The sequence below is a fragment of the Ranitomeya imitator genome, chromosome 6 (genome assembly GCF_032444005.1).
Source record: "Ranitomeya imitator isolate aRanImi1 chromosome 6, aRanImi1.pri, whole genome shotgun sequence".
Classification (NCBI taxonomy): Eukaryota; Metazoa; Chordata; class Amphibia; order Anura; family Dendrobatidae; genus Ranitomeya; species Ranitomeya imitator.
Genome location: NC_091287.1, coordinates 62,531,439 through 62,554,502, shown reverse-complemented (window position 1 = coordinate 62,554,502; position 23,064 = coordinate 62,531,439). Strand labels below are relative to the sequence as shown.

Sequence of the window (23,064 nt, the reverse complement as noted above, 5' to 3'; positions counted from 1 at the left end):
TCTAAGAAAAATGAGTTAAAGTTCGCTTTCATCTAGCCACCTGGTCAAGGAGAAAACCCGGTAACACTGACACAAATTCCTGGACAGACCAATAGATAACATGCCAGTTCATACACCAGGATGATTAGATGTTCTACATTCATCATCTGTTATGCGACTATGTATGACAGCTGACTTTAATCCTGATTAAGAGTTGTTTAGGAGCGTCTAACTGGTCTGTAGGAGCCAGAACTCTTAATGGTGGGTAGGGGATCAAATACATATTTCTCATTGCAAAATGCAAATACATTTATAGAATTTACACAATGTGATTTTCTGTATCTTATTTTTGATATTCTCTCTCTGTGTTAAAATTACCTTAATTTTATAGACTGTTTAGACCTTAAAATTATAGACACTTCATGTCTTTGTCAGTCAGCAAACGTACAAAATCCGCAAGGGATAAAATATTTATTTCCCCCACTGTAGTACTTTATCAAATAAGTGATAAGCAAAGTATGAAAGCTGGCCAGAGCTCAGAGATCCCACCAATTTCTTGAATGAAGGGTCTACAGCTGTTACGTTATTCTTGCAGCTTTCTTTGATAATCTTGCTGTTGGGCATTAGGCCTATTAGCCCAAACATCCCTTTATTCCCCTCATCCCTGCTGAAGACTCATTTATTAATAACCATTGAGAACGATTTCTAAAGAATAGTAACTATTCTGACCGAAGGAGCACATTTCCTATGGCAGGTGTCATTTTTTGGCAGATACCTTTCAAATACACCCTTTAATGGTCATGTTTAGGGACTGCATTAGAAGATTAGATATCACAGAGGCACAGCATAATTATTGTATTATTATGAAGAAATAATCAAACAAATACAAATTTATAATTCTTTAATCCAAATCCAAGTGATAAACTGATTCATATCTGGATTTCATGCTCTTGATATGGCTAATCCGCTCATCGTCTCCAGGCGTCACTTATATACACAAAAATATCAATGCTGTTTCAATACAGTAAACTTTTTTTTTTTAGGAGGATACAGTTACATTTAGTAATTTAAGGCACAAGATAAAAATATATATGATGACATATCCGCGGCTCGTGTAGTCGGAGGGCTCATCTCAGTGGCCACGGGGGCAGTATGCACCAAGCGTGTATGACAGATGGACAGAAAAGCAGCAGCAGAGTCTTATTGGGTGACCGACTTTTTGGGATAGCAAAGAGCTTGAAGATAGATCTTCGGTGGTAGCAATCGGTTCCTCCAACTCTTAGGATCAGCATTCGAGTGCAGTGATGGAAAGGCCCAGCGGGTGGCGCTACATATTATAACATTAGGCTAACAGAAGGTGATAATAGTCCACATTAGCTACTTATACAATCTCCAAAATATCTTTACAGCAAGTATCAAAAACATATCACAAAATAGAAAAAAAAGAAAATCGGAAATTGTTAAAATCTGAATAATTTGTATATATATTTTTTTTTAAATGCAATGTTATTGCACTTAAATGAAAATCAAGTACAGGGAATTTTGGAATTACGGTACATGTGTAAATATTCTCCAAAACATGAATTAGTGATTCGTTGTGAATCTTAAACCGGTCATTAGATTCATGCTGCCTGAGCTACGGCCACCATGAATCAGAGCCTGGCTGCACAATTGCAACCTGGTATACTTTACTCTGAAATGCTGCCGTGTCTCTGAGAAAACATGGTTTGAAGAGTCGGCCGAGACTATAGGGAAGACTTGGTTTGTCTGATGTGGACCCCAGCGTCTCCATGACTAACAGATCTCTCCCCAGGTGCATACATGATAGAGACCTGTCAATCAACTGGAGCAGAAAACCGCTTGGGTCAGCATGAATGTATTGACCAGTTCCCTTTCAAAGGGTGATTCTAGAAAAAAAATGGGACCCGTCAGGCATTTATAAGGATACAATAAGGGGGATAATCTTTTAAAGACTTTATACAACATAATTTTCCTGGAAGAGTAGTATGTGTTAAGTGCTCTACTGGGCAGGCAAGCGCTTTTCTGCTTGAGATCGAACATGCTGCCACGTTGGTGCTGCCGTTATACGACCTATTACAGTATGATTGCTGGGAGTCTGACGGAGGGCTAGGGTCTCCTGAATGAAATTGTGTGATTATGTGACTCCGCTCTGTCGCTGTCTATGGGAGTAGTTCTCCTACCTGGGAATGACATCTCCCATTCACACCGAGGTCGCCGGACCACCATTATCAGAATCATTTGGGATCCCAGCAATACAACCCCCACTGATCATACATTTATATTCAAGCTTGTGGATAAGGCATATTTAATATACCCTTTAATACAGTAATAGATGCTTTAGTAGATACTACAATGGAGCAAAAAGATTTGCACCACCCCTAACATCCAATCTGGTCATCCATGGCAGCCGGAGCAGGGCAGTCTTCACTTCTCCACTTACCAGGATCTGCACCATCATGCCATGATGGGGTCTAGTAAGGCAGCTGACGAGGATGCCGAGGAGGCTGGGGACAGACACCAGACTGCCGTGGTCCTACTACCACAGAGGACTGGATGCCAGCCAAGGACCACGCAAATCTTTTTGCTCAACTCTTGAAGATACTTTGACCTGAAATAGGACATTTGTTCCCGGTCAATCCAGCGGCAATGACAGTTATGGCCGATACCGGGCAGATGTTTATCTGTATGTCTATAGAAATGGTAACTTTTTGTAGCCTAAAATGAATGTTTTCTGGGTTATTTGTGAGCAGGAAGTCAATCCTTCGACTGATCTTCCTAAATCTTCACATAATGAATAGTGTAAGACTACATAGCTAACAATCAGAAAGCGTAGCAGCCATAACATAAAACCGGGACTCTGGCTGCTGCCACCGGCGACCATTGCCTTGTCCTATTCACTTTGGTTAATATATAGGTAGATAACGTATCTCTCCGTCCATTCTGCTGCCGTGACGGAGGCTTGAGGCACTTAAATACACATTCTCTGTAGCAGCTTCCCCCGATACATGTTACATATGGGAAACCATTTTCACTGTATTAGATCCGTATTTTTTAAATCTGTAAATCCCTGCAATGATCAGTATTCTTGTGTGTCGGAGTAGAGAATTCATGGCTTCCCAGCAATCCTTCCCATCCCCCAGACAGCTTGGTAGCATATTGCGAACTAGGTCATTGCATCTGAGCGTCTGTCAAATTCAGGAGTCTCCTTAATAAGATCACACATTGTTTTTATAGAGTAATTGATACTAGAATATTGCCCTGTGCTAGAATCACTATGCAAAGACATTACAGGACAAACGACAGATGTGCGATTTGCAGATGTTGGAGGGTCCGTTCATGGATTTCTAAAGATTTGGTATAAATATCCTGAACTGTAAAAGGTAAAAATAGAACTATAGTGTCAACCATATGGCACGGATCTACTGAAGTCAATGGCTTTTTCTTATCAGTTCAATGCCGGTAAACAGCTCAGAAAGGGCCTAGTACTCCAGAAAGGAAAGATGTGGGTACAGGAAAGTTCCCCTCACCGATCCCAATATATTCTTTACCCATTACATTGCATAGTTCTTCCTCACCACGTTCACCTTCTTCATCACTACCTGAATCATCTTGCTTTACCTGACTACAACATACATTCATTTTCAGCAGCTTCCAAGTGTCCGAACCTTCAGCCACCACAAAAAAATGGTGCGCTGAATTCTACAGCCAAAAGTCTAACAAAGAGCGCAAAGGAGGAGCGGAGAATCAAGGACCATCTGTGGAGGAGAACGAATTGTCCTCCATTTTGCCTGAACTACAGGGTTATGGAAGATGATGTGGATGCTGTTAGAATGGTTTCTGTAAGTTATAGCACATTCTTCTTGGAGATTATTGACCGAGACTTGTTGAAGAATTTACATTATGCAAGAAAAAGCAAAGTGTATATGAGTGAGTAAAAGAGCATTTTGTACTGGACCCAAAACTACCGGACTCTCCTTGCCACAAGCCAAAATTGGAGTCAAATCTGACCCCTACTCAGATTTTGTTTCTACTAATTTGCCGTTTTTATGACTATGACAACTTCAATAGATGCAGAATGCCCCATCCATGGGCCTGCTGAAATCCTGCCCATATGCCTTAGGGGTCCACTTCTAGGGGTGCGCAGTGACGCAGGGTTTGAATGGCCAGGAGCCAGTGGAACACGATTGGCTTCTGGGACAAGGTCCCCTATGTCTGGAAAAGGGCTCTCCAGTGAAAACAAGTTCTCACTAGTGATGAGCGAACGTGTAGGGATAAGGTGTGATCTGAGCATGCTCATGTGCGGAGTGTCTTCGGCGTCGTCGAAAAATATATTCGAGTACCCCGCAGCTGCATGTCTTGCGACTGTTCGACAGCAGCAACACATGCAGGGTTTTCCCGGTTTGCTTTAGGTAGATCCATTAAACATTTTTGGTGGTGCCCACTACTCTTATTCTTCTATTGCAATCCCTGAATGTGTTGCGGGTGTCAATCAGCGATGAGACATGCAGCCGCAGGGGCTCAAATATATTCGAGAACGCCGAAGACACTCAGTGAACACACAAGCATGCTCAGATAACGCCTTATCCAAGCACGTTTGCTCATCACTCGTTACCACCTATCCATAGGATTGATTTTTAATGGAAGGTCATCCGACTGCTCGTACTTGCACTAATGGTCAGATTGCGAGACCTGTGCACCATTCATCCCATATGAGGCTCCCGAGCGCTGCACTTGGCTTTTTCCCACAGCCCTATAGAGAATGAATGAAGCGGCGGGCAGACAGATGACCTGTAGTGAAATTTCGTAACAGGGGTTAAAGTTCCCTGCTGATCAGTACAGGATCCAGTGGTAGAACACTCACCAATCGCCAAATTATCCCCCATCCCATGGATAGGCCATAACTTATTTTAATTGGACAGCCACTTGAATTTAAACCAGTGGATTTACAGTAATTTTTTTCTCTTTTTAAGAACAAATTAGGGCTATATCTAAGGAACATTGTCCGAAGAGTGCCGGAGGAACAATGGATGGCAGTCGTGGCAGCTGGGGGGTAAAAAATACCTCCCGAAAGGTTCCCTTTTATTTGTTTTATATAACCTATATATAAGATGTCTCTGGTGATACTTATGGTTAGATATGATGGACCTCAAGGTTCTTGGGGCTTTGATTTTCTAACTTTAGGGAAGGCTCAGATATCATCTTAAAAAGCTTTTGAAAAATCTGATTATCGAAAAGGCTCAAAATGAGTCCACATGGGATCCCACTGCTGGCCAGATTGTCGTGTCAATAATATCTCAGCGGTTTCCTATAAATCCCCATGTAGCAGAAAATGTACAATAGTTAGATGTCATAACAGACTGGTATCTGACAGCTCCTGCACTTTCAGCGTTCTCTACCATAAACCATTACCCCCTCACTGGAAGCCTATGTTTCCTAGATACAAAGGGGGATTATAAAAATACAATAAATGCACATATAGATTTACTTTAGAATTTTGTATATGGCTGGATCCTAGAAACACACATTACATAATATACTCTGATGTACAATACTTAGAGGGTATTCTTATGCAGCATGGCAGATGAATGGGAAATTGTTAATATTCGGTTATTACATATTATTAGAAATGTAAAATAAGCAAAAAATAATACAATTCCTTTACGTTGAGTACTGCCCTTTAAATCATTCAGTTGTAGTGGAATCTTTAAATCTGATCTTGGCATTACACCATCCGGGGCGATCGCCTCCTCGATGCCAATTTAATGTTTGAGACATTTATCATTTCGGCTGCTTAGGGCCGCTGTATGGACATCTGATTAAAGGAAGAGCCCGCTAAAAGGAAAGGATCAATTATTATAACATGGAAACAGCAGGACACATAGCGTACCCCCGGTGTAATCCCTACAGCTAAATGGATCAGCGATTCAGAGCAATGAAGAGTTCACACTAATCCGAAGGCTTGAGAAGTTGCCATCGCTAGGCCATATGAAACAATGTCAGTATAACCAAAAAAAATTGCAAACCAATACTGAACCAACAAAGAAAAATAATATAAAATATAGTAATAGTACATATTTACATGGGGCACGGAGGCAAAGTACAAAACTCCACCCGTGGTAAACAACAACAAAAAAAAACGTATTTCCCGGGTTTATAAAAGGATACACATAATTATAGTATAATGCAGTTAAAACGCCCTATTGCACATTATTAGACAAAAGGTAAAGCTGAAAAGCTAAAGAAGCTTAATGACAGGATTTACCAAAGTCTGCAAAACAAGGTAAAAAGGAGTTAAAATGAGTGTAAAGTTGGATAATGAAATACACGATTCTATAAAAAAATATACTGATAAATCCCGTGAGCACAATGCATTCGTCATATGTAGCCGCAGATGAGAAGGGCTTTGGGACGCGTCCGACGGGTTAGTTTGAGACAGACGTCCTTGATCCATCTTCTGTTAAATCATACCTGGAAGAAGAAGAATATCTGCTGGTTAAACACTCAGGAAGTCCGTTACATTTATTCTTAAATCACATTTTCACTTTTTTTCCAAAGTTTAGGGTCACTTAGAAATTTCCTCATTTTTGAAAGAAAAGCAGTCTTTTCCAATGAAGCTAACATTAAATGATTCAGAAATACACTCTATACATTGTTAATGTGGTAAATGACTATTCTAGCTGCAGACGTCTGGTTTGTAATGCAATACCTTCATAGGTGTATAGAGACCCATTTCCAACAACCATCACTCCAGTGTTCTTATGGTACTTTGTGTTTGCTAACTGAGTAAGAAGGCTAATGGATGGTTAGAATACCCTTGAAAACCCTTGTGCAAGTATGTTAGCACAGTTAAAAACAGTTTGGCTGATTAGACAACCTATAAACCTGACCTTCCTTTCAACTAGTTGAGAATCTGGAGCATTACATTTGTTGGTTCCATTAAACTCTCAAAATGGCCAGAAAAAAAGAACTTTCATGTGAAACTTGGCAGTCTAAATTAAGGTTATTCCATGCGAGAAATTGCCAAGAAACTGAAGATTTCCTACAACGGTGTGTACTACTCCCTTTAGAGGAGAGCACAAACAGGCTCTAACCAGAGTAGAAAGAGAAGTGGAAGAGGCGACTCCGGGATGCTGGCTTTCAGGGCAGAGTGGCAAAGAAAAAGCCATATCTGAGACTGGCTAATAAAAGGAAAAGATTAATATGGGCAAAAGAACACAGACATTGGACAGAGGAAGATTGGAAAAAAGTGTTATGGACAGTCAAATCCATGTTTGAGGTGTTTGGATTACACAGAAGAACATTTGTGAGACGCAGAACAACTGAAAAGATGCTGGATGAGTGCCTCACGCCATCTTTCAAGCATGGTGGGGGTAATGTGATGGTCTGGGGTTGCTTTGGTGCTGGTAAAGTGGGAGATTTGTACAAGGTAAAAGGGATATTGAATAAGGAAGGCTATCACTCCATTTTGCAACGCCATGCCATACCCTGTGGACAGCGCTTGTTTGGAGCCAATTTCATCCTACAACAGGACAATGACCCAAAGCACACCTCCAAATTATGCAAGAACTATGTAGGGAAGAAGCCGGCAGCTTGTGTTCTATCTGTAATGGCGTGGCCAGCGCAGCCACCAGATCTCAGCCCCATTGAGCTGTTGTGGGAGCAGCCTGACCGTATGGTGCAAAAATGTGTCCATCAAGCCAAACCAACTTGTGGAGGGACTTCTGGAAGCATGGGGGGATATTTCTCCAGATTAACACAGCAAATTAACTGCTAGAATGCCAAAGGTCTGCAATGCTGGAATTGCTGCAACGGGAGCATTCTCTGACGAAAGCAAAGTTCCAAGGAGAAAAATCATTATTCCAAATAAAAATCTTTTTTTTGAACCTTGTCAATGTTTGAACTAGATCTTCAATTCATTTGGCAACTCATTGGATTAATAAAAGTATGAGTTTTCATGGAAAACACAAAATTGTCTGGGTGACCCTAAACTTTGGAAGAGTAGTGTGTGTATACATATCAATATATATATGTATATATATGTATATATATATATATATAAAAAGTGAATATGTGATTTAAGAATAAATGTAACTGAATTAAATATTAATATTCTAAACTTTATATATAGAATAATATATAAATCAAATCAAAGATGCAGCATCCGGGTATACAAAGGCGTCTAAAAGAACAAAAAACAAAAATCAACTTGATGAGCACAAGGCAGTGGGTAGGAAGCTTCTCATGGTTTCCTGCAGCACCGGTCATACAGTCAATTACCTCTATGTCTTTAAAGGGAACCTGAGAGCTGATATATGCTACCCGACCTAAGGCAAGTACACGGTGGCTTCTCCAAGCTCACACCCGGATACTGACAAGTCACTCGGTAAACATGCTTGCAGGGAGAGACCTGTCACTCCAGGGCAGCAGGCGGGGAGAAATCGCTGAGGACCCGCCGGTCCGACTAGTCTCTTGTGCAGCTCTGTCCCCGGCGGCTTTTAATGTATGTTCTTCTGAGAAATCCTGCAACGTATCAGAGTCCAATACACCTGGCTGAGATCACACAGGAGTGCCTGACACATGCTGCCCCTAGGTCAGATGTCAGGCGTCAGCTGTCAGGCGTCAGCTGTCAGGCGTCAGCTGTCAGGCGTCAGCTGTCAGGCGTCAGCTGTCAGGCGTCAGCTGTCAGGCGTCAGCTGTCAGGCGTCAGCTGTCAGGCGTCAGCTGTCAGGCGTCAGCTGTCAGGCGTCAGCTGTCAGGCGTCAGGTTCTCTTTAAAGTTCATAGGCAATGGTGCTGCAGTGTATAAAGCAAAGAGTAACCTAAAACAACTTTTAATTGAACTGGATATAAAAAAAAACCAATTGAGTAACAGATTAAATTAAAACCCAACAGACCATACATATTATATACAGAGCCACAAGTAGGAAGAACGATATTGCATAAAGTGCCCGTGGCGAAAACAGAGCAAATATAACATTGGAAGGATAAATGTATGTACCCTATAATCCCCTGTCATGCCCCATGCAAAGACTCCTGCTCTAACAAGGGCAGCAGCCAAGTGACACCTTGTTCATGTCAGACCCCACAACTCTCTCCAACGCGTTTCGGCCCTATTTCTGTGGCCTCATCAGGGGAGTATTAAAAGCTTTGGATGAATATAGTTGGGGTAACAGAATATATGTGTTGGGTCGTATACATTCTGGGAACACAGATTTTTCATTGTATATTCACGAGCCGCAGTATATTAATTTCTGTCTTTCAATTCACACAGAATTTTCTTCTCTACAAGCAAAAAAAAAAAAAAAATCTGCTTTCTTCTTCTGAAGAATTGAGAATGTCTTTTAAAAAAAAAAAAAAAAAAATGACTGCAGGCTCAGGCCTTGTGCAAGGAGCAAGTCCAGGTTTTACACTGAAAAGTTAAGACTCCTTTTTTTCCAGTTTAAGAGTAAACCATTGATGTCGAGGCAAAGTAAACTGCGACTGGTGTCTGCCTCCAGTAGGTGTACCCGCTCAAAAACAATACATGGCAGAGCGCACGATCGCTCTGCCGGCACCATTACAGCCTATGGCCCCGTCGGTGCATAGGGTGGGGGGGGGGGGGGTGTCGGACATCTGTCCCAACAGCGTCACCGAGCGTATACTAAATGCAGCGTGAAAGCCGCCACATTGCCAGGAACGTCTTATAGTCCAACAGTATTGTAGCAAGCACGTTATTTCCAACAATACACATTGTTACAGCTGCAGAACATCTTTTTAACTGGACAAGGAGCACGTCATGTGGTTGCACAGAGAAGTTGCTGCAAAACATATCTGGGGGAGTCCCCCCTTTCATAAAGAGACCCTCTGTGTGTGAACAATCAGTACGACAGAGGTTAATGATGTGCGCTCCCTCTTACCACTGCGTCCATCCTTTGGTAATTTCTTCTGAATTTAATTCGAGTAATAACTGAAAAATTAAAAAAAAAAGAACAATGAAAAACTTTCTACAGATCATTGTTTTAAACATATTTAATAAGACACGAGAGGAGAAACTAAACTAAAAGGGCCAGAATTCTGGGGCAATCGGAGCCAAAAAATGTCTTTCGTGGCCTGAACTGTACTTACCATGTGTTCTAGACAATTACCTTACACAAGAGCCAAAGGGGCATAATCTAGGGGGGGGATAAGGGGCGTGTGGCCTAATATGCATCACTGCGCTAATATTTGGGAGCTCATTTTTGGTACAAAGTCATCCAATTAAAAGATGGGGTAAACTTCGCTGCATCAGTCAATACCCTTGTGAATATCGTGCATGGCAGGCTGATGGGCTTGGCTTGTGCTTCTATTCTGTAGTTGTTCTAAACAAGCAGAGCTGAAGTGTAAAGCATGGGAGAGGGAAAAGACCAGCAACCTGAGCCTCTCCCGATTTTCTGCGACTTTAGATATCCATTCACTATCACAATTATGATGCAGTCTAATCAGAGTAATTTCCAAGCTAACTGTATCTTTTACAATACACTCACATGAGCGAATGCTATCCAATATTTTATCGGCCCAATGCTATACTATGGGGCAGTGCTGCAGATCAGCGATTATATTCTACAGACTGAGTAGCTCCGCAAATCGCGCACTTATTCAAGTCTATGGATGCGTGTAAAACATCAGACTGCACTCGGATGTCATCCAAGTGCAGTCCGATTCCCGCAGACAATGAAGAAGACGGAGATATTAGGTTCTCAGTCTTTTCCATACCTGTGATACAATTATGTGAAAGAACCAGCTCACACTAAGCCGACATTCGATTCCAACGCTGGTCAGAGTTTGAGCCGAGTGTCATTTACATAATCGCATGAGAGAACGAACGCTCGTGTGACCCCGGCCTTAGACACATTAAGGCAAAGGTCACATTTTGTGGATTTGCAGTGCGGTTTCTCTCCCGCAAAGCTGCAGCAATTTACACTATAAGTGAATGGTTTTTATTGTAACATCCCATCCACAGGTCGCCCCAAAAAACATCTGCACAAGAATGAAAGCATGTCACGAATTTACAGTTTGCAGCATGCTCATTCTTGTGCGGATTTTCATTGTGGATTTCACCCTGTTCAATGCTTAGTAATGGAGGAGGGTGAAATCCGCATTACAAGTAACACATGTAAATTCAGTCTGTGGATTCACTGCAGATTTGAGACCAAATCCGGAACGTAAACCTTCAGCAGCGTGTGAACGCGGCCTAATACTGCGCATATAGAATACATGAGAACTCACCTTTCCGAGTAAACCTTTGTCTTTAGATAAGAATCCTCCGCTATTCTTTACAGCAACATCCAGTGTCCTCCTGGGGAGATCGGGCTGCGACACATTAAACTCAAATCTGCAAACAAAACAAGACACTTTGGTTATGGACATTGATGGGAGACGATCCTGAATGAGGCGCTAAGCAAAGGGCAGATCCCGAGACGGAAAATGTAAGGGTCAGCCTCGGATTTCTAACATTAAATATAAACCTGAGCTATAAATCCTACATGTGAACGCACCCTAAAAGTGTTAGGATACAATGTATACAGGGCCGATACTGATGTGAAGCGGATTACACCTATACGCCGGCAGGCTCGATGAAACATGCCCTAGAGTATCGGGGGAAAGTGGAACTAAAGGTACCGTTACACTAAACAATTTACCAACGATCACGATCAGCGATACGACCTGGCCGTGATCGTAGGTAAGTCGTTGTGTGGTCGCTGGGGAGCTGTCACACAGACAGCTCTCTCCAGTGACCAACGATGCCGAAGTCCCCGGGTAACCAGGGTAAACATCGGGTTACTAAGCGCAGGGCCGCGCTTAGTAACCCGATGTTTACCCTGGTTACCATTGTAAATGTAAAAAAAACAAATAACACTACATACTTACATTCCGGTGTCTGTCACGTCCCCCGGCGTCAGCTTCCCGAACTGACTGAGCGCCGGCCGGCCGTAAAGCAGAGCACAGCGGTGACATCACCACTGTGCTTTACGGCCGGCGCTCACAGTCAGTGCGGGAAGCTGATGGCAAGGGACGTGACAGACACCGGAATGTGAGTATGTAGTGTTTTTTTTATTTTTTATATTTACAATGGTAACCAGGGTAAACATCGGGTTACTAAGCGCGGCCCTGCGCTTAGTAACCCGATATTTACCCTGGTTACCAGTGAACACATCGCTGGATCGGCGCCACACACGCCGATCCAGCGATGACAGCGGGTGATCAGCAACCAAAAAAAGGTCCTGATCATTCCCAGCGACCAACGATCTCCCAGCAGGGGCCTGATCGTTGGTCGATGTCACACACAATGATTTAGTTAACGATATCATTGCTACATCACAAAAAGCAACGATATCGTTAAATAAATCGTTATGTGTGAAGGTACCTTAAGAATGAGAGGAAGAGAATGAAAGAAAAGGTCCTACGTTTGATCAAACACGGGATTTAGTGTCTTCTTGTGAACGTGGGTTTTTCTTCTTCCCGATCTGCGTTTGTCTGGTAATAAATACATCCTCACGTACGGATCCGACCCTTCGACAGAGAACGCGATAAGGTTTCTAGAAGAAAAAAAACAAAATTTTCATACCAGACCTACATTAGAAGTTTTGTTGGGGGGGTGACAGTCACTGCTACAAAATATAAGGTCCTGATTAGTGATGAGCGAGCGTGCTAGGATATATGGTATTAATAGGCGCTAATAAAGCAATATCGGCATGCTCTAATACTATGGTCGAGTCCCCGCGGCTGCATGGGATGGCACGGCTGCTCGATACCTAGGTATTGCCTGTGTGTTAGGCTATCCCTGCATGGGTTGTGGCTGTCGAACGTCCGCGGGGACTTGAACATATTATTTGATCACGCCGATGTCACTCTGTTAGCACCCGAGCATGCTCAGATAACACCTTATCCACGCACGGCATCACTAGCTGCCAGGAATCAGACACTCACTAATTGGATGTTGATAAATTATCTGACAGTTCGGCCGAAGTCGCCAATAATAGAGTACTTAAGATTTCATGTCATATATTCCAAACCATTAATATAAAGACATTTTGCTGGGAATCCATTGTGCCTTGCGGCTCTTACCTGCAGGAATGTACCACGACCATCAGCTTATGTCTCTGAGCGCTGTACCGAATAGTTAACTGGATCTGTCCTAGAGGAGACTGTCCCAACGATGTCCCACTAGGAAGAGAAATTGCATTATAAATCGAGTCATTATTAAATGTGTTCACAGTAGGGTCCGAGGCTTCAGGTTCCCTAATTGGCACTTAAAGAGCTATTAAATGGATGTAATTATGGCAATTACTGGTTTTATTAGGGCGATGTAATAACGCTGTAGAGTAAGGGAGTCTCACTCCGGGTGGAAGTACAGGACAAAGATTCTGTGTGGCCGAGAGAAAACATAAGTAACTCTCCTATCACAGCGATCTATCTGTGCCAAATGCACATACATTATCAAGGGAGCTGCATAAAATGTCATCAGTATCCCTGGGGTGGTCAACATTTTTTTTTTTTTTTTTTACTTAAATGCATGTATTTTGAGTGGAAATAATTTTTGCCTTTTGGTTTCATTAAAAAGGTTGCATCGTTTTGCTTTTATACAATCCTTGCTTTCTCGCACATTAAACCTTTCTGTGGTCATCAATCAGCTGAGATGAACTAAAAAAACGTCAGATAAAATAGATGGAAGCTTTCCCATTGGGCCATCACAATGAGCTCACTGATGGATCCTCAGTTACCAGATTCTGCAGCCGCCCATGTGCTGTGAAACACACAGGCTACAGAGGGCAAACTGTGCAAAATTATTCATGAAACCCAAATACAAAAATTATGTTTAGCTAAAAGTTAATTCATTTAAAGGGAAGGTGCCATAAAAAAAAAAATTCCAGCAATTGAAAAAATGTAAAGAATTATTGTTTCTTAAAAAATATTATCATCATCTACTGTATATAGATAATTGCCTAAGGGGTATTTCCATCTGTTTGTCTGTAACAAAAATCCTAGGTGGCAGATTGGTAGTGGCCGACCGGCTACGACCAATCAGCGAGATTGTGGCGGGATTTAAACACCACTTCACTTTTTAAAACATTCACTAGTTAAAACATAGAATGTTAAAAATAATTTAAAAAACCCCAAAACATTACATTCTCACCTTCCGAAGTCTGCCGCCGTCCGCACCAGCCTTTCTGGCTCCTCACGCTCCGATGCCAAGAATTCATTGCGGCAATAACTCGAGATCACCTAGCAGTCTCGCGAGATGATGATGTTGCTGTCTCGTGAGACCGCTACATGATCACGGGTTATTGCCGCAAAGCATTACTGGGAACGGAGCGTCGCAAGGAGCATCGGTAAAGGCCTCCGCTGGATCCGGAGTTTATAACTATTTTTTAATTTAATTGTTTTTTTTAACAAGGATATGGTGCCCACATTGCTATATACTACGTGGGCTGTGTTATATACTGCGTGGCCTGTGTTAGAGACTACGTGGCCTGTGCTATATACTGCGTGGGCCGTGCTATATACTGCGTGGGCCGTGCTATATACTGCGTGGGCCGTGCTATATACTGCGTGGGCCGTGCTATATACTGTGTGGGCCGTACTATATACTGCGTATGCCGTGCTATATACTGCGTGGGCCGTGCTATATACTGCGTGGGCCGTGCTATATACTGCGTGGGCCGTGCTATATACTGCGTGGGCCGTGCTATATACTGCGTGGGCCGTGCTATATACTGCGTTGGCCGTGCTATATACTGCGTGGGCCGTGCTATATACTGCGTGGGCCGTGCTATATACTGCGTGGGCCGTGTTATATACTGCGTGGGCTGTGTTATATACTACGTGGCTGTGCAATATAGAAATATACTACATGGCTGGGCAATTTACTATGTGGCTATGCTATATACTACGTGGCTGTGCTATATACTATGTGGGCTGTGCTATATACTACGTGGCTGTGCTATATACTATGTGGGCTGTGTTATATACTACGTGGCTGTGCATTCTAGAATACCCGATGTGTTAGAATCAGGCCACAATCTAGTTTGTTTATAATTTAGTAAAATATGAAAAATAATTTTAAAAGGTTTGGTATTTCCACTTCTAAACACTAGGGAGAACAGCTACTGAAATTGAACAAAAACCTAGTGTACAACTAGCTCACATTACTGCACTGCAGTAAATATGGGCGGAGTGCTGGTGTATGGGGGGCCCCCTGTTCGGTGCAGCCAATTAGACCTTCTGCTATGTCGCCCTGTGATTTGTATATATGCCCCTGGTGACGATCCTCACAGCCTGTCCTGACACCAGTCTTGGGGTGACTGTCAGTGAGCTTGGGGTGGGTGTCAGAGGGCACAGGGTGGCTGTCAGTGAGTTTGTGGTGGGTGCCAGGGGGCACAGGGTGGCTGTCAGGGGGCACAGGGTGGCTGTCAGGGGGCACAGGGTGGCTGTCAGGGGGCACAGGGTGGCTGACAGGGGGCTTGGAGGGGCTCAGCCTCAGTCTTTCCTCTTCTGCTCCCTGGATCACTAGTCTCAGACTGCTGCCACCGGCCCTCTGCTCTGGAATGTAAAGTAGAGCGATCAGGCAGGAGACTCGAGGGGCTGCAGGACTACACTTAGGAGCTCAGTCCTGGCATGCTGGGACTTGTAGTGACACAGCAGCTGGAATTGTAGAGCCCCCCACTGCTGCCTGTCGGCACAGTGATCCCCCTGCACCATGCACAGCAGGCAGGGAAGGGTTAGCCATTACAAACCAGCCTCGGTGCCGCCCTTTGTAACCACAAGGGATCCTGTGCTGCAGAGAATTGCTCTATTTTCAGAAACATGGAGCTTCGGACTCCAGGCTGCACCGACAGTCACTGTGTCAAGGTGATGAGGTAATGGCTGTGACACAGAGTCAGGACCTGCCTGTAACAGCCATGGGTGGAGTGAAGCTCTGCCTGACAACAGCGCTAACAGCGTGCAGACATGGGGGGCCTCATTCCATCCACGGACGTGATCGCGTGGAGCTGGTGCTGAAGACCTCCATGCCTGGCATCACAGAGCTCTACTGATATCCAGCCTGTGGCCGGCCTTCACAGGAGACGGATTGTTGCTGTATACAAAGTTGTCCTGATCGGTAAACACCGTAAGCAAAAAAAAAAAGTCAAAACCCGCCAAAAATTGCATTCTTATGGTAGCTGCAACACTGAAAAATAATACAATGAGAGGAGATCAAAACATCAGATATAGCCCAAAATGGTACCAATGAAAACATCTAACCCCACAAAAAATAAACCCTCATACAGCGCTATCAACGGAAAAATGTAAAATGTTACAGGTTGTGGAAAACTGCTACACAATCAAACTTTGGGGTTTTTTATTTACAAATTTTTCATGTGGTTTCACCAAAAAATAATAAAAAATAATTTAAAAAAAAAACCAAAAAACTACCTGGACAAGTTTGGGATCACCGCAATCGTCAGATTGCCAAGTTATGTTTACCACGTAATGTATGTTGTAAATGCAATTCCCAAAAAGCAATGTTAGAATTGTGGGTTTTTGTTTATTTTGCAATTTCACTGCAGTGGGAATTTTTTTCTTGTTTTTTAGTACACTATATAGTAAAACGAATGGCGTCATTCAAAAGTACAACTTATCCCACAGAAAAAGACAAAAAATAAACAATAACAAGCCCTCTTACGTCTATGTGGACGGAAAAATAATAAAAAGCCATGGCTCTTGGAAGAAGGGGAGAAAAGAACAACAACTGCCAAAAATGGAAACGGACAATGTTGGGGAGAAAAGGTGGAGAGAGCTCTTGATGGGAGCAGGACTTACTTCTGAAGCTGCCGCAGTCGCTGCCGGAGCTCCTGCGTGGCTATGGGTAGCGATATATCGGAGGCGATGCTCGGTGTGGGCTCTTTCATAGACAGGTGTGAAGGAGAATATGTAAAACTGGATCCTGAGAGGTTGGAGGAGCTTTTGTGCAGCTCCATTGGTCTCTGGGGACTTGCATTTTGGGGACTCTCTTTTTCCCCATTTTCAATCTTTTTATTGGGGTCTATTTTGGGTGTTGGTGGAGGCTTCTGCGCTTCTCGTACAGTGGACGGTGTGGTCGGCGTTGGTGGATTTGATTTCCCCTTGAATATTGATGGTCTCTTGACCTGTGACGTATACTGTTCATCAGGAGATCGCACGGGTCTATCCACATACAGGATCTGAGAGAGGAAACACCAGTGAGCTCTACAACCACATGCAACAACACTCTTCATTCACCCTTATAGAAAACGGTCAGTCCCCAGAGCTACCACTTATTATACACGTGTTTTCAACACCTGGCTAATGAGGAATAACTGTATTTTCTAGAGGGGACAGGTGACCTTTAGAGGCCATTTACACCTTTGTATTCATTTTTTACCTATCTGCAAATTTAAACAACTTTATAAATGGTCTTCAATAAAAAGTCCTATCTTTTTTTTTTTTTGCTGTAGAGTCTGTGCTAGTCCTTCACTTAGCTGGCTGCTCTGCAAACTCTAATACTAATCCCTCAGGGATCTGCTTGTCTGCCTTTTTCCTCCATTCTCTTAGGGTGAGCAAGAAAAACAGGATTTTTGGTTGCTTACCGTAAAATCTGTTTCTTGAAGCCTCCATTGGGGGACACAGGAACCATGGGTGTATGCTGCTGCCACTAGGAGGCTGACACTATGCAAATAAAAAAGTTAGCTCCTCCTCTGCAGTGTACACCCCACCGACTGGCATTATACTCTTCAGTTAGTGAGAAAGCAGTAGGAGATAAGTAGCAAGGTTGAAAACCATAGCCACAAACTTGAGAACTGTAAACGTGAGAACAGTCATAGAACAGATAACAAAAACATTGGGAGGGAGCTGTGTCCCCCAATGGAGGCTTCAAGAAACAGATTTTACGGTAAGCAACCAAAAATCCTGTTTTCTTTATCGCCTCTCATTGGGGGACACAGGAACCATGGGACGTCCCAAAGCAGTCCCTAGGGCGGGAAAAACAGACTTCCATCAGGTCAGAGGACTCACCACTGCCGCCTGCAAGATCCTTCTGCCTAGGCTGGCGTCCGCCGAAGCGTATGGACCTTGTAAAATTTGGCGAACGTGTGGATGGAAGACCAAGTTGCCGCTTTGCAAAGCTGTAGGGCGGAAGCTCTGTGGTGCACCGCCCAGGAGGCGCCGACTGCCCGGGTAGAGTGAGCCTTAATCCCAGGAGGGGGCACTCTGTTCTTGACCCGGTAAGCCTCCAGAAATGCCATTCTGGTCCAGCGAGCAATAGTCGCTTTAGAAGTCGGCTGGCCTCTGCGCGTGCCATCAGGAATGACGAAAAAGGAATCTGTCCTCCGGAAAAGGGACGTTCTATCCCGGTAGATCCTCACTGCCCTGACGAGGACCAGCCTGTTCAACGATCACTCCAGGGGATGAGCCGGAGCTAGACAAAAGGAAGGTAGAACTATGTCCACGTTGAGGTGAAAAACCACCTTAGGAAGGCAGGAAGGCGGAGACCTGAGGACCGCCTTGTCCTGGTGAATGTCCAAGTACGGAGGTCGGCAGGACAGGGCCGCCAACTCGGAAAAGCGGCAGATAAAGGAGATGGCCACAAGAAAGGCCACCCTCAAAGATAGAACGGACAGGGGAATCTCCTTGAAAGGCTTAAAGGGGGAAACCCTCAGAACGTTCAGAACCAGGCTTAAATCCCATGAATCCACGGGGGCCCTGTACGGAGGGACAGCGTGGACTACTCCTTGAAGGAAGGTCTTAACCTGTGGCCGAGAAGCTAAAGTCTTCTGAGAGGATGGAAAGCGCAGAGACCTGGCCCTTCAGGGAACTAACAGCCAGGCCCGAATCCAGTCCTGCCTGAAGGAAGGCCAAAAAGGAAGGCAGGGAGAAGGACACAGGTGAAACGCAGTTGGACTAGCACCAACGAAAGTAAGCCTTCCAGGTACGATAGTAGACCCTGGAAGATGAAGGCTTCAGAGCCTGAATCACGGTGTGAATCACCCGGTCCGAAAGGCCGGACGCTCTTAGAACTGCGGTCTCAACAGCCAAGCCGTTAAACTGAACGACCGACAATTCGGGTGGCAGGTCGGACCCTGAGACAGCAGATCGAGCCTGTCTGGAAGGCGCCAGGGAGCGTCCGCAAGAAGATTGACGAGCTCCGAAAACCAAGCTCTCCTGGTCCAATCCGGGGCGATCAGAATGACCGGCACCTTTTCTGCACTGATCTTTTTCAACAGTTTGGAAGTAATGGAAGGGGTGGGAACAGGTAGGGTGGCATGAACTGTGACCAAGGAATGGCCAGAGCATTGACGCCCACTGCAAGAGGATCGCGAGACCTGGAGATGAACTGCAGATCCACGTCCGGAGTCCCCCATCGAAGACAAATCTTGATGGAAGACCTCCGGATGCAAGGATCATTCCCCTGCCGCGAGGCCCTTACGGCTGAGGAAGTCGGCGGCCCAATTGTTCACGCCGGGGATATGCACCGTGGATATCACCTGAGCCGTAGTCTCTACCTAAAGTAAGATCTTGGATATCTCGGCAAGGGCGAAGGAGCTGAGAGTCCCCCCTGATGGTTGACATATGCCACAGCCGTGGCATTGTCAGTCTGGATCCGGATTGGCAGGCCCCTGAGAATCCTTTCCCAGTGGCGGAGGGACAGAAAACATGGCCCGAATCTCGAGGACATTGATCGGCAGAGACGACTCCTGCGCCGACCAACGGCCCTGAACCGTGAGGTGGCGAAAAACCGCACCCCAGCCGAGGAGGCTGGCGTCCGTCGTCACCACTTACCAGTGAACTGGAAAGAAGGACCTGCCCTGGGAGATGAGAAGTGACCTCAGCCACCAGTTGAGACCGTTTGACCCGAGAAGAGAGTCGGATCTGACGAACCAGGGAGAAGACAGACCTGTCACACGGAGACAGAATGGCTTGCTGAAGGGGTCGCGAATGAAATTGGGCGAAGGGAATCGCTTCCCATGTTGCTACCATCCTCCCAGAACCTTCATGGCCGGTCGGAGGGACGGAGGCCGAGGACCCTGGAACAAGAGTATGTCCCGACAGAGAGGATCTCTGGTCTTAGGGAAGGAAGACGTTGGTCTGACAAGTGTCGGAGAGCATGCCCATAAAGATGATGCACTGAGAAGCAATAAGGCAGGACTTCTTCCAGTTGACCAGCCACCCGAAACGGCTAGGGTGTCGAGAACGACGGACAGACTTTCGTGAGCCTGAGAAAAGGTCGGAGCCTTGATGAGGATGTCGTCGAGGTATGGAAATAGGACCAAGCCTCTGACTCTCAAGATGGCCAACAGCGCCGCCATTATCTTCGTGAATACCCTTGGAGCGGTTGTGAGACCGAACGGCAGGGCGACGAATTGAAAATGTACCGGGAGCACCGCAAAGCGCAGGAATCGGTGACGTCCGAGAAATATCGGGACATGGAGGTAGGCGTCCTGAATATCTATGGAACACGGAAATTCTTGAGCCTCCATGGGAGCAATTACGGAACGAAGGGATTCCATCCCGAAGTGTCTCAGACGAACTGTCCTGTTCAGTAATCTGAGGTCCAGAATGGGGCGAACTTTGCCGTCTTTTTTCGGTACCACAAAGAGGTTCGAGTAGAAACCTGTGAATCGTTCTTTCCTGGGACGGGAACGATTTCCCCGGCTTTGAGAAGAGAAGCGATGGTTGCGAAGAAACCCGGATCTAGAGCGGGATCTCTGGGAGGTTGGGATTCGAAGAAAACGATCCCGGGGTCGTGAAAACGAACACTATCTTGTATCCCGAGGATACAACTGCCCTGACCCATGCAACTTCTACTGCAGAAATGCAGACGTCCCTGAAGAAGAGAAGATGGCCACCCAACCTGGGAGGTGGGTTGGGGTCTTATCAGTCATGCTGAGGTGGATCTTCCAGCCCTGGCCTGGAGGATCTACCGGAGAGTAGCGAGGACGCCAGGACGGAGTGGGCCTAAAGGGCACCGCTTTCATCTCTTGACGTGCCTGTGGACTCTGGTGCTGCTAAGAAAAGGAGGTTGGTGCCGTGAGGCGATGAAAGAGGCCGAAAGGACCGAAATTGCCGTCTAGGAGGAGGGCGACGAGGATTAGCCTGGTGGAGAGGAGAACTTGTGCCCCCGGTGGCGTCCTTAATGGTTTGGTCCAGCTTGGAACCAAAGAGACGTGAGGCCTGAAAGGGGAGACTGGCGAGGGACTTTTTTGGAACACAAGTCTGCCTGCCAGGCCTTGAGCCAAACGGTCCGGCGGATGGTAACGGCATTGCTGAATGCCTGAGCCGCACAAGACGCAGCATCCAGAGAGACGGAGACCAGGTATTCACTCGCGTGGGAAATCTGGATGGCAAGCTCCGCCAGATGCACAGGAGGCGCTCTGTCCAGGATATCTCGACGGAGTTCTTTGGCCCATTTGGAAAGGGATTTCGAAACCCAGGTGGGATCGAAAACTGGGCATTTGAAGCGACTGCAGCTGCCTCAAAGGCTGATTACGCAAAGGATTCTATAACTATCGTTAGAGTCCTTCAGAGATGCTCCGCCGGACAGTGGAAGCACCGTGTTGGTGGAGAGCCTGGAAACGGGGATCCACCGAGGGGGAAGACCGTCCAATTGGCAGTAAGTCCTGGGGAAAAAACTTAGAAGGTGGTTTAGCCCGTCTAAACGAAACCGCCTGATCTGCGGGTTCCGTAGAGGGATCCATAATGCCACAGGTTTGGTTTATAGCTCCAATGAGATTCTGGACCATATCCCTCATGGTGGCGATTTGGTTAGAATCCAGCTCCAAATGTCCTCCGAGGGCGCATCAGATAACGCCTCGCCTGATTCAGGGGAGGAGGATCGGGAGGACGCCGACCGCAGAGGAGGACCGTGTGGCGAGATGGAGCGAGAAGAGGACTCTGACGTTCCTGTCTGGACCTTTTGCGGCTTATCAAGGAGGGCTCGGGCGGAGGCTCCTGCGACCTGCTGGCCACTGTGGGGGGCTGCAGAGGTAATCGGTCCAGCACGGATAACAGAAATTTTGAGACACCCGCGTTAGATCGGCCACCGATTGAGACAGAGAGAAAACCCAGCCTGGGATGGGCGTATCACTCTCGGGCGGACCGGCCGGAGGATCCTGGGCGGTGGGAACAATCGGGTTGCTGCGGGCCTGACAGAGCAGAGAGGCAGAAGAGGATGAGAGCGGCCCCCTTTAGAGTTAAACATTTTAGAGAGGTCCGTGAAGAAAATGCCAGAGGGTTAGGGGACAGAGGGCAGAGGGGAGTGTCAGTCTGCAATTGCAGAGCTACTCACGGCAGACGGAATGCGGAGTGAAGCTGTCCGGCTTGATGGACCTCTGGCGAGAAATGGTCCCTTAGGCAGGATGGTGGGATGGCCTCCTGGCGCAAATTGGACCGATCTGCGACTGTCTTAAATACGGGCTCTCCTCCCATTACTGTATCCTGTGTGGAGGAGAAGGCTCGTTTGGGAGTCCCAAGATGGCGCCGGTGGGCAGGGAAAAGAGGCGGTGCCTCAGTGTAATTGTCGGGCGGGAGAAAAGCCCGCCCGATGAAAGAGGGAAGGGGGCGGAGTCCGCCACCGGAAGTAGGCCCGGGCAGAAGCCGGGGCCTAAATTAGGAATAGGAGACCGGCGGAGAAGGGCCGCGGCGTAGGCACAGTGCGCCGCATGGAGGAAGCGATGCGGCAGGTGAGCGGCTGCAAACAGCGGCCGTATGTCCAAGCGGCGTGGCAACCTGGCAGGCCGCCACGCTGAAGGAGAAGGAACGGCCGCTTACAGTGGCCGGATTGTAGAGGTGGAAAAAAAAAAAAAAAAAAAAAAAAAATGCAGCGGCTGCACAGCCCCCGCGCTGATGAAAAAGAACGGCCGCTGTAGGAGCAGGCGCAGGGGGCCGAAGCGATGCGGCGGCTGGCAAGGCCGCCGTGCTCAGAGGAAAGGAACGGACGCTTACAGCGCCGGAGCAGGGAAGAAGCAGGGAACCGCAGGGGCCCGAAGCGGTGTGGCACGGCCGCGCTTTTAAGGAGGCCGCTGAGAGCACAGCGCAGTGACAGATAAGAAGCGGC

General features: G+C 46.0%; 1 protein-coding gene across 2 annotated transcripts in view; it reads right to left on the bottom strand.

Annotated features, from left to right (window-relative positions):
• Positions 1-865: 865 nt before the first annotated feature.
• The window catches only part of ESYT2 (extended synaptotagmin 2), a 152,717-nt gene continuing 130,518 nt past the window's right edge, over positions 866-23,064 (bottom strand). For both annotated transcript variants that reach the window (XM_069729714.1, XM_069729713.1), the window contains 6 exons: positions 16,818-17,197; positions 13,083-13,181; positions 12,422-12,553; positions 11,244-11,349; positions 9,896-9,945; positions 866-6,468 (listed from right to left, as the gene is read on the bottom strand). In XM_069729714.1, coding sequence (XP_069585815.1) covers positions 6,423-6,468; positions 9,896-9,945; positions 11,244-11,349; positions 12,422-12,553; positions 13,083-13,181; positions 16,818-17,197 — 813 coding nt within the window. In that variant the 3' untranslated portion in view covers positions 866-6,422. The remainder of the gene's footprint in view (positions 6,469-9,895; positions 9,946-11,243; positions 11,350-12,421; positions 12,554-13,082; positions 13,182-16,817; positions 17,198-23,064) is intronic.